Source organism: Lepidochelys olivacea (genome assembly GCF_965140295.1).
Source record: "Lepidochelys olivacea isolate rLepOli2 genome assembly, chromosome: 1".
In the NCBI taxonomy this organism is placed as follows: Eukaryota; Metazoa; Chordata; order Testudines; family Cheloniidae; genus Lepidochelys; species Lepidochelys olivacea.
Genome location: NC_140411.1, coordinates 344,999,426 through 345,012,315, shown reverse-complemented (window position 1 = coordinate 345,012,315; position 12,890 = coordinate 344,999,426). Strand labels below are relative to the sequence as shown.

At 46.1% G+C, this 12,890-nt stretch overlaps 1 protein-coding gene across 1 annotated transcript in view; it reads right to left on the bottom strand.

The window, feature by feature from the left end:
• The window catches only part of MKLN1 (muskelin 1), a 184,407-nt gene extending 175,424 nt beyond the window's left edge, over positions 1-8,983 (bottom strand). The window contains exon 1 of the mRNA XM_084630954.1: positions 8,869-8,983. Coding sequence (XP_084487080.1) covers positions 8,869-8,972 — 104 coding nt within the window. The 5' untranslated portion in view covers positions 8,973-8,983. The remainder of the gene's footprint in view (positions 1-8,868) is intronic.
• Between the last annotated feature and the right edge of the window lie 3,907 nt (positions 8,984-12,890).

The window sequence follows — 12,890 nt, the reverse complement described above, 5'->3', positions numbered from 1 at the left end:
GAAACAATCAATTGAATAAACTAAAGAAATAAAAACATATGTTTTCAAAAAGTAAAATGTAAATGTTGACAAAAGCTGTTAAGTAGTAAGATGGAAGACGTTCATTCTCATATCAAGGAAAAAAATAATCAGATGCTTTGGATAACACAAGGTCAAATTCATTATTGAAGGAAACTTGTCTATTGACATAGAAGACCAGAACACAGAGTTTTTGATGACCCAGCAAGGGATATGCCACTATCAAAATATTGCCAGGATGATTTAAAAAAAAAAAGTGTCTGGTTCCAAGTTTCCAGTAGCAATTCCATGCCAACTGCATTCAGGAGTGGTCTCCATTCATCTTCAACACCCAGAAGTACAGTAAAGATTAATCAGTAATTATGCCATAAAAAAAGACAGACTTGAAGTTCGAGCTGCAACTTTCTTTTATAACCTTCAGTGCAGCACACACAAAAAATCCATTTATTTAAATTATTCAGACACTTTGCCCTGGATATACTCTTCCAGACTGATTTAAACTTGCTGGTTCACTACTAGATGCAGCAACAGAAAAGCTAGGGAAAGAACAGAGGAATAAAAGAATCAGGTACAATAACGCATATCACTTACTGGGTCAATTCTCATTTTCAGCAAGTATTATAAAATCTCTAAAGGGAAAAATGCGCTCCTATTTAATAGAAGTGATTCTATACATTAAAAGGAAAACCTCATTAGCATACAAGTCACTGAAGATGCCATCTAAGAATGCCGACAAAAGCATGATATGGTCTTTTATTTACTCTGAAAACAAAAATGAATTAAGGATGAAAATTTAGGTACAACCACCTAAACTTCTGACACATGAATGGAGAGCACACTTCAGCTCTCTGAGAAAGTATTAAGACCTAAAGTGATCTAAAGCACACTATGGTGGTTCAGAGTAGCAGCCGTGTTAGTCTGTATTAGCAAAAGGAAAAGGCGTACTTGTGGCGCCTTAGAGACTAAAATTTATTTGAGCATAAGCTTTCGTGAGCTACAGCTCACTTCATCAGATGCATTCAGTGGTACTGAATGCATCCAAGGAAGTGAGCTGTAGCTCACGAAAGCTTATGCTCAAATAAATTTGTCAGTCTCTAAGGTGCCACAAGTACTCCTTTTCTTTATGGTGGTACAAACATTCTTCCACAATTGCCATTAGCAGCATAATTGAATGAAAGAGGGCAGATGGACGGTTGAAATGCAGAGACACTCAGGAAAACCGTTTCTCTACATCTGCATCCAACTGTCATTAAGTATGTTGACATTTGCACTGTGTACAAGGATGACTGATCAAAATATAGCATGCTTTTTACCTAATGGACTCTACATAACAGCACTAAATATATACAGTAGAACCTCAGAGTTACAAACACTAGAGTTACGAACTGCGCACTCAACCACACACCTGATTTGGAACTGGAAGTATGCAATCCGGCAGCAGCAAATATAGAAAGTAAATACTGTACTGCGTTAAATGTAAACTACTAAAAATATAAAGAGAAAGATTTTAAAAATGCTTTAATAAGGTAAGGAAACGGTTTCTGTGCTTGTTTCATTTAAATTAAGATGGATAAAAGCAGCATTTTTCTTCTACATAGTAAAAAGTTTCAAAGCTATATTAAGTCAATGTTCAGCCGTATACTTTTTTCCAAAACACCTATACATTTTGTTTAGATTTAAGAACATGTCAGAGTTACAAACAACCTCAACTCCAGAGGCATTCGTAACTGAGTTCTACTGTAAAGCCAACAAAGGTATTTTCAGAGGGACCTGACAGACTGCAATCTGATGACACTACTGTTGCAGTCCCAATGGAAATCTGCTTTCATCTAACAAACAAACTGGAATTACTTAAGCAAAGTCCAAAAACAAGCTTCAGGAACTTCTCAAACTTAGTCTTGACTGATCACAAATCAAAGGTGAGTCCAGTACAGGAATAAAAAGTTGATTTGTGACCAATGAAACATAAGTGAGTTCCTCCTTCTACCATTTAAAATTAGAATACAAATTCCGACTCAGTCTAAGAAGCAGCTTGTCACATCAGTTATTTAGAAAAACTGTGGAAATATAATCTCAAAAAAATAGGACAGCTGAATTCATAATGTTACCAGTTTTCAAAAAAAAAAAAAAAAAAAAAAAAAAGAAAAGCCACTCCAGCCAGCTTAGAATCAATCAAGAACATTCTTAGCACTTTGACTGTTCTGATCAAAAAATTTTAATAGGTTAGATTGTGAAAAAGCAAGTATATACATATCTAATGGTAAATACAAGAATGGTAGGTAACAGTTTACTCCTGGGGGGAATTCTGTCTCAAAAAATTTAAAAATGCACCAAAAAATTAAAAATTCTGCATATTTTATTTGTCAAAACACCACAATATAATCACACCAGATTCAATTATTTTGGTAATTTATTTCAAAATACCTGTCAGCAAATATGTCTGTAACAATACAGACAGAGAAAAAGATTCAGGAAATGTTTTTTGACAAATAGATTCCTTACTAGGCATATTAATACAGAACTCTGAGTAACAGTTTATTTAAAATTACAATACAGAAACGTATTTCCTGCAACCCTCAAAAGCACTGCAAAGTCTTGAGGAGTCAGAAGTAATGGAGGAACTGAGGGAGAAGGAAGTAATTGCTGGGAAGGAGCCTGGGAGTGAACCTGGAGGGTTGCTGGATGTCTGAGAAAAGTACGGAAAAGTACCTTATATGGCAGATGAGCCAGGTACTCTCTGTTCTGGTGCCACAGCAACCCCTGGTGGGCAAAAGGCATAACTACAGCACCTCTCCATCAGAATATTTTTGGGGGGCGGGGGACGCACAGAAAAGACAATCAGCAGGGGACATGAATTCTGTGCATGTGCAGAATTCCGCTGGACTAAAACAATTCTGGACAATTTATGCATTTTTGTGTCTAAGGAATATATATGCTTATGAAGTGAAACACAGCACACCTTTTCTGTTTCACTTAATAAAAACCCTGAAGGGAATTTTCTAGTTTTATCACTTTACAGGAAAAAATATGGCATTTTTAGGGGTGGAAAAAAGTCACAACAAACCAGTCAGCAACATGAGACAGGCCTTTCTTCCCAGGGGGCTGAGCCTGTCAACTCTTTGGCAATGTCAGTCTACAGTGAATCAGAGCAAGAGATGGAAGGAAAAACTGGATTTTCCTTCTTGTGTTGCAGATATCAAGCTACTCCAACACCATAAAATGACTAAACTAGGCACTATTTGGAGGTTCAGGCCGCTATGTGCTAGAAAGAGCCACAGTGGAATACACTTATGGGACATTAAAAGGTACCAATGTCTATCCCCTTCTTTCCACATACTATATTTAATACACACCAGGATGTACTCCCTTAAGAAGAATTTTCAACAAATCCAGCTCAGATCAATAGTGACCAAAGTCATTGCATAAATCACAGAAACAACCATCTGATTGTAAAGTGAGTTAGTGGTCCTTAGTGCCATTTGCACCTTGCTGGTATTTCAGTCCATGCTTTTTCACACTCTACCCAAGCAGTTCATATAGATGAACAAGATGGGGAAGCAAGCGAGAGGTACGAAAGTGGAAGATCAGGTGCTCAGCACAACTCTCCAGGTGCAGCCTCATCCAGCTGAAATAGCATTAAGATTACTTCAGTCTATCTTGCTACTCTCTGCCACATCTGAGGCAAGACAGCAGAATTCCATGATTGATCTTATCAAATCCTACAAAGTGGTCTAGCAATGAGTGTATGAATTTGTTCTCGACTCCATTTTCCTAGCAACAGCTCATAACTTTCCCAAGAACCAACAGAGTCAATGACATGATTCCTGGATTCTTGAAGCCCTTGCTGCTGCACATGGAGTTCCGAATAGCAGCAGCAAAAGTGTCCTGATCATTATTAACTTCATTTGACTGCTTGGGAAACTCAGGAACAGCTTTAAAAGATGCTGGAGCTGTCGTCCTGCAAATTCAAGAGTACTTCCTTGGGTGATATTTGGAAGTTTCTCTATAAACACATAGACTTAACCTATTTTTAAAGAATCTGAACTCAGATTCTGCAATAACTAATAGTTTTGCAATCACCAACCTACAACAAAAAACAAAAAAAAAGTCCCCAGAGAAGATGTCCCTATTGTCAATGCCAAACAGGTGAGTAGATTGCCAAGTACTGGCTGTACTTCCAGCCTCTTGGCCCCAGCCCCATATTAACAGAAAGCAACCAGAGAGTTATCTGAATGCTACCTATAAATATTTGTGTAACATTCAGGGAGAATACCTAGAATCATGTTAACTGTTTAAAAATTAAACTTCAGTTCCAAGCCTTCTATATTTTATCCATTTAGCAGTTTAAGTCAACAATGGATTCAGCTCCCCACTAGCATTCAAAAAGCTGCTGCTAGCAGGGCTCTAGCTGGCCAGCAGGGACAAGGATTTTGCATTTCATAATTTTGTTTCACATTTAAAATCATGCTGAGTACCGAAGGTGAGTCACTAAACCATGGTTTTGTTAGTAGAGTCCATGAGAGATGAACAGAAGAAATCCTGTCCACACTAATACTTCACCACAACTGTAGTAAGCATGGTTCTATTCCCAGTGACAGGCTAATCATTTTGAGGAAACCAGCATTAATTCAATCCATAACACAGTAGCACATAGTCTCCTAGCATGCCCCATTATGGTTCAAATAATTCAGATTTACAGTGTAGGCAGGACTGGACCATGTTTTAACTGTGGGCCCTAGCAAATTTCTGGACCATAATTTGGTCTGGTCCTGTCTACTTTTAAAACAAGCCACATTTTAACTGTGTCATGGAGTACATCCTGTAATTGCATCATCTCCACTCCCAAAGAATTTTTTCAAAATTTCAATACTCCCTCCCATGCTGATTCCACTTAACATTTCGTCATTTAAAGAGTGGCAGAATACATTAGCCTGCAGCGAAGGGAAATTACTGTTCCTTGCCTTTACATTTGGTATCATGTTTAAGTTAAGTCTCCAAACAGTTAGCGTGAATTCACCAAGTGATGTGTTTTAGTCCATTACCACTAGGATCATTCTCAGCCCAACTATTCAATATTTATCAATTATCTGGAAGAAAACACACAAACATTAGCAGCAATGATTTTATACAACAGAAAAATTACGAGAATAACTGTAAGGACGTGTCACCTATACAGAGTAACCCAGATTGCTAGTAATCTGGGCACATTAAAACATATACTTTAATTAGGGCTGTCGATTAAGCGCAGTTAACTCACATGAGTAACTCAAAAAAATGAATTGCAATTAATCTCGCTGTTATACAACAGAATAGCAATTTAAATTAAATATTTGTGGATGTACTCAAAAATAAAACAATGTTAAAGTTTAGAGCCAACAAGTCCACTCAGTCATACTTCTTGTTCAGCCAATCGCTAAGACAAACACGTTTGTTTACATTTACGGGAGATACTGCTGCCTGATTCTTATTTACAACGTCATCTGAAAGCGAGAACAGGCGTTTGCATGGCACTTTTGTAGCCGGTGTTGCAAGACATTTATGTCCCAGATATGCTAAGCATTCATATGTCCCTTCATGCTTCGGCCACCATGCCAGAGGACATGCTTCCATGCTAATGATGCTTGTTAAAAAAATGCATTAATTAAATTTGTGACTGAACTCCTTGGGGGAGAACTGTATGTTTCCCGTTTGGTTTTACCACATTCTGCCATACGTTTCATGTTATGGCAGTCTCAGACGATGACCCAGCAAGTTTGTTTTAAGAACACTTTCACTGCAGATTTGACAAAACGCAAAGAAGGTACCAATGTGAGATTTCTAAAAATAGCTACAGAACTGGACACAAGGTTTAAGAATCTGAAGTGCCTTCCAAAATCTGAGAGGGACAAGATGTGGCGCATGCTTTTGGAAGTCTTAAAAGAGCAACGCTCAGATGTGGAAACAACAGAACCCGAACCACCAAAAAAGAAAATCAACCTTCTGCTGGTTGCATCTGACTCAGATGATGAAAATGAACATGCGTCGGTCCGTTCTGCTTTGGATCATTATCGAGCAGAACCCATCATCAGCATGGACGCATGTCCTCTGGAATGGTGGTTGAAGCATAAAGAAACATATGGATCTTTAGCACATCTGGCACGCAAGTGTCTTGCAATGCCAGCTACAACTGTCCCATGCGAACACCTGTTCTCACTTTCAGGTGACATTGTAAACAAACAGCAGGCAACATTGCCTCCTGCAAATTGTAACCAAACCTGTTTGTCTGAGCGATTGGCTGAAGTAGGACTGAATGGACTTGTAGGCTCTAACATTATACATTGTTTTATTTTTGAATGCGGTTTTTTTGTACATAATTCTACATTTGTAAGTTTAACTTTCATAATAAAGAGATTGCACTACAGTACTGGTATTAGGTGAATTGAAAATTATTATTTCTTTTGTTTTTTTACAGTCCAAATATTTGTAGTAAAAAATATAAAGTGAGCACTGTACACTTTGTATTCTGTGTTGTAATTGAAATCAATATATTTGAAAATGTAGAAAACATCCAAAAATATTTAAATAAATGTTATTCTATTATTGTCTAATCGCGCAATTAATCACAATTAATTTTTTTAATCATGCGGTTAATCACGATTTATTTAAGTCGCTTGACAGCCCTAATTTTAATACAGTTATATGTAAGGTGCCACATCCACAAACATAAGTCATATTTACAGAATAGGATATCGTATCCTGAAGAGCAAAGACTCTGTAAAAAAACTTAGATCAGCGTTGTAGATAGCCTCTAACCACAAACACCTGGGAAGATGCTGTGGCAAAGAAGGCTAAGAGGATAGTTGGCTGTATAAGCAGAACTATTCAGTGGGGAGTTTTTACCTTTGCAAATAGTACTGGTGAGACCAGTACTGACATACTACGTTCAGTTCTGGTATCAACCCTGATGCTTCTCAAATTTTTTTTTAAAGCAAACTACTACAAGATTGATTCAAGGTCTGGAAAACAAGCCTTACAAAGAGAGAGTTTAGTCTATATGGCTTATCAATGGGAAGGTGAAGAGATGAGTTGGTCACAGCCTAGGAGTAAACATACACAGAGCAGATATCTGACACTACAGGAATCCAGACTTGCAAAGGCATAATCAGATCCAATGGCTGGAAGTTGAAGTAAAAAATTTAAACTGGAAGTAAAACACTTTTTAAAAAAACCTGCGTAAACGTAATTAACCAATGGAAATAGAAAGGATGAGAGAAACTCCATCACTTGAAGTGTAAGTCAAGACTGGATGTCAGTCTAGAAAATATGCTCAAGTTCAACCAGAATTTAAGGGCCTGTTTCATGCAGATGGTCAGATTGCTTACACACAAGGGCACTTTACAGAGAACCAGAACGGTCACTCTGGCCTTCAGTTTTGAATTTTTCATAGATTTTGAACTGGCACACAGCGGACACCACCAAAGAATAAAACCAGGTCACACTATTTGTATGGTACTTATAAAGTTTATACATTTTACTGTCAACAGCCATCGGAATTTAACAGGTCATAACTAGGGGGCAGGGTGACCTAGATTCGCAGTCACCCAGACTTCACCACTTCGGTATGAACGGATGAGGCTACGCGAATAGGGTAAAATGCAACTTCGAGCTACCGCACTCCAAGCCTGGATCAAACCTTAAAAAGCCTACTTTAACCCCCCCCCCCACACACACACACTTTAAACAGGGGAACAGAACACGCTAACCCCGAACCACCACCCACCCTCTCCTGCAGGGCTCGCATTTCAGGGGCTCGGCGAGCGAGGGGAAGGACAAGGCCACCAGGAGGAGGACGACGAGCGACGCCGCAGGGCTCGGACACAGCCCCCGGTTTTGTCCCGTGCTGTCAGGTGGGCCACGGTTAACCGGAGAAAGGATCAGGTCACTCCCTGCCCCGGGTTAAAGCTGGTGTCCGCCCCCAAGAGGCCGCTGTCCCCTTCCTTCAGCCGCCGCTCCTCTCTCCTCAGGACAGCGCGGCCCGAGACACCCGCCCCGGCCCCGGCCCCGCCCCCGGCCGGCCTCTCTCCTCAGGACAGCGCGGCCCGAGACCCCCGGCCCCGGCCGGCCTCTCTCCTCAGGACAGCGCGGCCCGAGACCCCCCGCCCCGGCCGGCCTCTCTCCTCAGGACAGCGCGGCCCGAGACCCCCCGCCCCGGCCGGCCTCTCTCCTCAGGACAGCGCGGCCCGAGACCCCCCGCCCCGGCCGGCCTCTCTCCTCAGGACAGCGCGGCCCGAGACCCCCGGCCCCCGCCGGCCTCTCTCCTCAGGACAGCGCGGCCCGAGACCCCCCGCCCCGGCCGGCCTCTCTCCTCAGGACAGCGCGGCCCGAGACCCCCCGCCCCGGCCGGCCTCTCTCCTCAGGACAGCGCGGCCCGAGACCCCCCCCAGCCCCGGCCCCGGCCCCCGCCGGCCTCTCTCCTCAGGACAGCGCGGCCCGAGACCCCCCCCCCCCGCCCCGCCCCGCCCCGCCCCGGCCCCGGCCCCCGCCGGCCTCTCTCCTCAGGACAGCGCGGCCCGAGACCCCCCGCCCCGGCCGGCCTCTCTCCTCGGGCAAGGCGCGGCCCGACGGAGCCCAGGCTGGGCAGCGGGGGGTGCGGCCGCCCTGCCCCGGACTCCTCTGGCCCCGGCGCGGCTCAGCCGAGGTGGCCCCGACGACCCCCCCCCCCAGGCCCGGGTCCCGCCGCGCCAGCCCGCTCTGCCCCGCGGCCGCCTCGCCCTCCGGCCCTGCCCCCGGGGCCCGCGCAGGCCCCCGGCGGGGCGGCGGGGCGCGGACGCCGCGCTCGGCCCCTGGGGCGGCGGCGGCTCGGACACTCACTCGGGCAGGTAGGTGGAGGAGAAGCTGCTCCAGCGGTGCAGGGTGTAGCCCAGCACCCGGCTCTCGGGCCCGGCCGGACCCGCGGGCCCCGCCGCCGCCGCCATCTTGTCAGCAGCAGCAGCAGCAGAGGGGGGAGGGGCGGGGCAGCCGCTCTTAAAGGGGCCGCCGCCCTGCGGAGCCTGCGGGGAGCCGGGGGCCGGGAGCGGGCTGGGGAGGCGAGAGACTGGCCGGCCTGTCGGTGCAGAGAGACAAGCGGGGACACAGTGCGGCCAGCTGACAGACAGACAGACAGACAGGCATGACAGACCACCAGGCAGCGAGACAGACAATCCGACGGACCCACGGCAGGCAGACGGGCAGAGATTGCCGACACAGTCAGACCCGCTGCAGACAGACATTACAGACCGCCAGACAGACCCGCTGCAGACAGACATTACAGACCGCCAGACAGACCGCCAGACAGACATTACAGACCGCCAGACAGACATTACAGACCGCCAGACAGACCCGCTGCAGACAGACATTACAGACCGCCAGACAGACATTACAGACCGCCAGACAGACATTACAGACCGCCAGACAGACCGCCAGACAGGCATTACAGACCGCCAGACAGACCCGCTGCAGACAGACATTACAGACCGCCAGACAGACATTACAAACCGCCAGACAGACCGCCAGACAGACATTACAGACCGCCAGACAGACATTACAGACCGCCAGACAGACCCGCTGCAGACAGACATTACAGACCGCCAGACAGACCCGCTGTAGACAGACATTACAGACCGCCAGACAGACATTACAGACCGCCAGACAGACCGCCAGACAGGCATTACAGACCGCCAGACAGACCGCCAGACAGGCATTACAGACCGCCAGACAGACCCGCTGCAGACAGACATTACAGACCGCCAGACAGACATTACAGACCGCCAGACAGACATTACAGACCGCCAGACAGGCATTACGGGCCACGAGACAGACCGCCAGACAGACATTACAGACCGCCAGACAGACCGCCAGACAGACATTACAGACCGCCAGACAGACATTACAGACCGCCAGACAGACCCGCTGCAGACAGACATTACAGACCGCCAGACAGACATTACAGACCGCCAGACAGACCCGCTGCAGACAGACATTACAGACCGCCAGACAGACCCGCTGCAGACAGACATTACAGACCGCCAGACAGACATTACAGACCGCCAGACAGACCCGCTGCAGACAGACATTACAGACCGCCAGACAGACCCGCTGCAGACAGACATTACAGACCGCCAGACAGACATTACAGACCGCCAGACAGGCATTACAGACCGCCAGACAGGCATTACGGGCCACGAGACAGACCGCCAGACAGACATTACAGACCGCCAGACAGACCGCCAGACAGACATTACAGACCGCCAGACAGACCGCCAGACAGACATTACAGACCGCCAGACAGACCCGCTGCAGACAGACATTACAGACCGCCAGACAGACATTACAGACCGCCAGACAGACCCGCTGCAGACAGACATTACAGACCGCCAGACAGACATTACGGGCCACCAGACAGACCCGCTGCAGACAGACGGGCAGACACTGCAGACAGACCCACCGCAGACAGACATTACGGACCACCAGACAGACATTACAGGCTACCAGACAGACCCGCTGCAGACAGACATTACGGACCACCAGACATTATGGACCACCATTGCAGACAGACGGGCGGACACTGCAGACAGACATTACAGACCACCAGACAGACCCATTGCAGACAGACGGGCAGACACTGCAGACAGACACGTTGCAGACAGACGGGCAGAGATTGCCGACACAGTCAGACCCATTGCAGACAGACGGGCAGACAGTGCGGACAGACATTATGGACCACCAGACAGACCCACTGCAGACAGACAGGCAGACACTACAGACAGACACGCTGCAGACAGACGGGCAGAGATTGCTGACACAGTCAGACCCATTGCAGACAGACGGGCGGACACTGCAGACAGCACAGGCAGACATCACAGACAAGTAGACAGCCCCTCGTTGCAGACATTGCCGGCAGACAGACCGACACAGCAGACAGCCAGACCCAGGCTACAGCCATTGCAGGCAGCCTCGGTCACATTGCAGAAAGACAGATGTTGCCGACAAGCAGACAGACATTGCAGACATAACAAACAAGCAGACAAACGTTGCAGACAGGCCCACACTGCAGGCAGCTATTGTAGATGGGCAGGGCAGGCCAGCAGTTCAGTGAGTCTGGCTTTACTGGCTGTCCGATGGGACTGTCTCTCTCTCTCTATGTGCTTACCTTGTGCTCTGGCATGCAGGCACTTCCAGGATGAGGACAGAATTGAACCCTTGGCCTACTGCACGGATGGACAGACGGGGCAGGGGCTCACAGACACATGCTGAGATCCAAGACCAAGTGGTTTCTGGCAGGCCAAGCTCTGCTCCGTCCCTGGGTTGCAATGTGGTGGCATGTCTGCTAGGAGCCCCAGTAATAGAGTGAGGACCTGCCTGGCACTGGGCAGCAAAGAAACGGATACAAAAATAAACTACAAGAAAAGGGCTTTGTCCCTTAGGATTATTTGTCATCACCACCCATTGCTGGTTCATGGCTGCTGTGTGCCATCTCATTTATGTTTTCTGATATCACAGATGTTAGAGATGGAGAGGCCTGTTAGACAATCAAGTCCATCTCCCCTTGGCCACTGTAGGACTGTATTTGATAGTGTCTTGTCTAAGATCTTCAGAGCAGGGGTCCTTTTTGTTTGGTGTTTGTACAGCACCTAGCACAATGGGGTTCTGGTCCATGATTGAGGCTCCTATCTGCTACCACGGAACAAATAAGTCCCATGTGATGGGGTTTCCACCACATCCCTTGGTAGACTATTCCACAGCCTAGTGCACCTCAATGTCAGAGTGATATTCAGCCTAACTTTCCCCTTTCTTAATTTCATATCATTCCTTTACCCACTGCTACTAAGCTAAAGAATTCCTCTCCCTCCCTAAAAAAACAAAAGGAGTACTTGTGGCACCTTAGAGACTAACAAATTTTCTCCTTTTCTTTTTGCGGCTACAGACTAACACGGACGCTACTCTGAAACCTCTCCCTCCCTAGTCATCACTTAGCCTGGCTGGGATGATTTAGTTGGTGTTGGTCCTGCTTTGAGCAGGAGGTTGTCCTAGATGACCTCCTGAGGTCTCTTCCAACCCTAATATTCTATGATTCTAAGTAGGACACATTCTGTTCTTGTATTCTTTGCTGAGAAGTCAGTCCTTCCAGTGCCAAGATGTTTTTTATTCATCTTCCCTAAATCCCCTCCAGTTATTCAGTATTATTAATAGTATTTATTATTTGTATTACCATAGTACCTAGGGTCCCTAGTCATGGACTAACACCTGATTGTGCTAGGCACTGTGCAAACAGAACAAAAAGGACGGTCCCTATCCCAAGGAGCTAAAAATCACCTTCTGGTAATGTGGTGCCTAGAAGTGAATGTATTGTTTTAGGTCGGGTCAGTCCACAGCCCTTTAGAGAAGACATTTTACCTCCCTGCTCTTGACCGTGTGGCTTTTTCATAAGCAGTCCACCTCAGCATTGGCCTTTTCCTTGTGACCAAATCACCACTGCAAATTCATAGCTAACTTGCTATGTAACACCATTACTGTTTTGCAGATTTCTCCCTTCCATTGAATATCTGTATTTCAAACCCTCCTCCCCCGAAAAGTTGAAACTAGACAAATTGAGACTGGAAATAAGGCGTACATTTTTAACGGTGAGAGTAATTAGCCATTGAAACAATTTACCAAGAGTTGTGATAGATTCTCCATCACTGACCATTTTTAAATCAAGATTGGATGTTTTTCTAAAAGATCTGCCCTGGGAATGATCTGGGGGCAGTTCTATGGCCCATGCTATATAGGAGGTCAGACTAGATGATCACAGTGGTCCCTTCTGGCCCTGGAATCTGTGAAAACATATCAGTCTGCATTTCTGCTGAATTTAACTG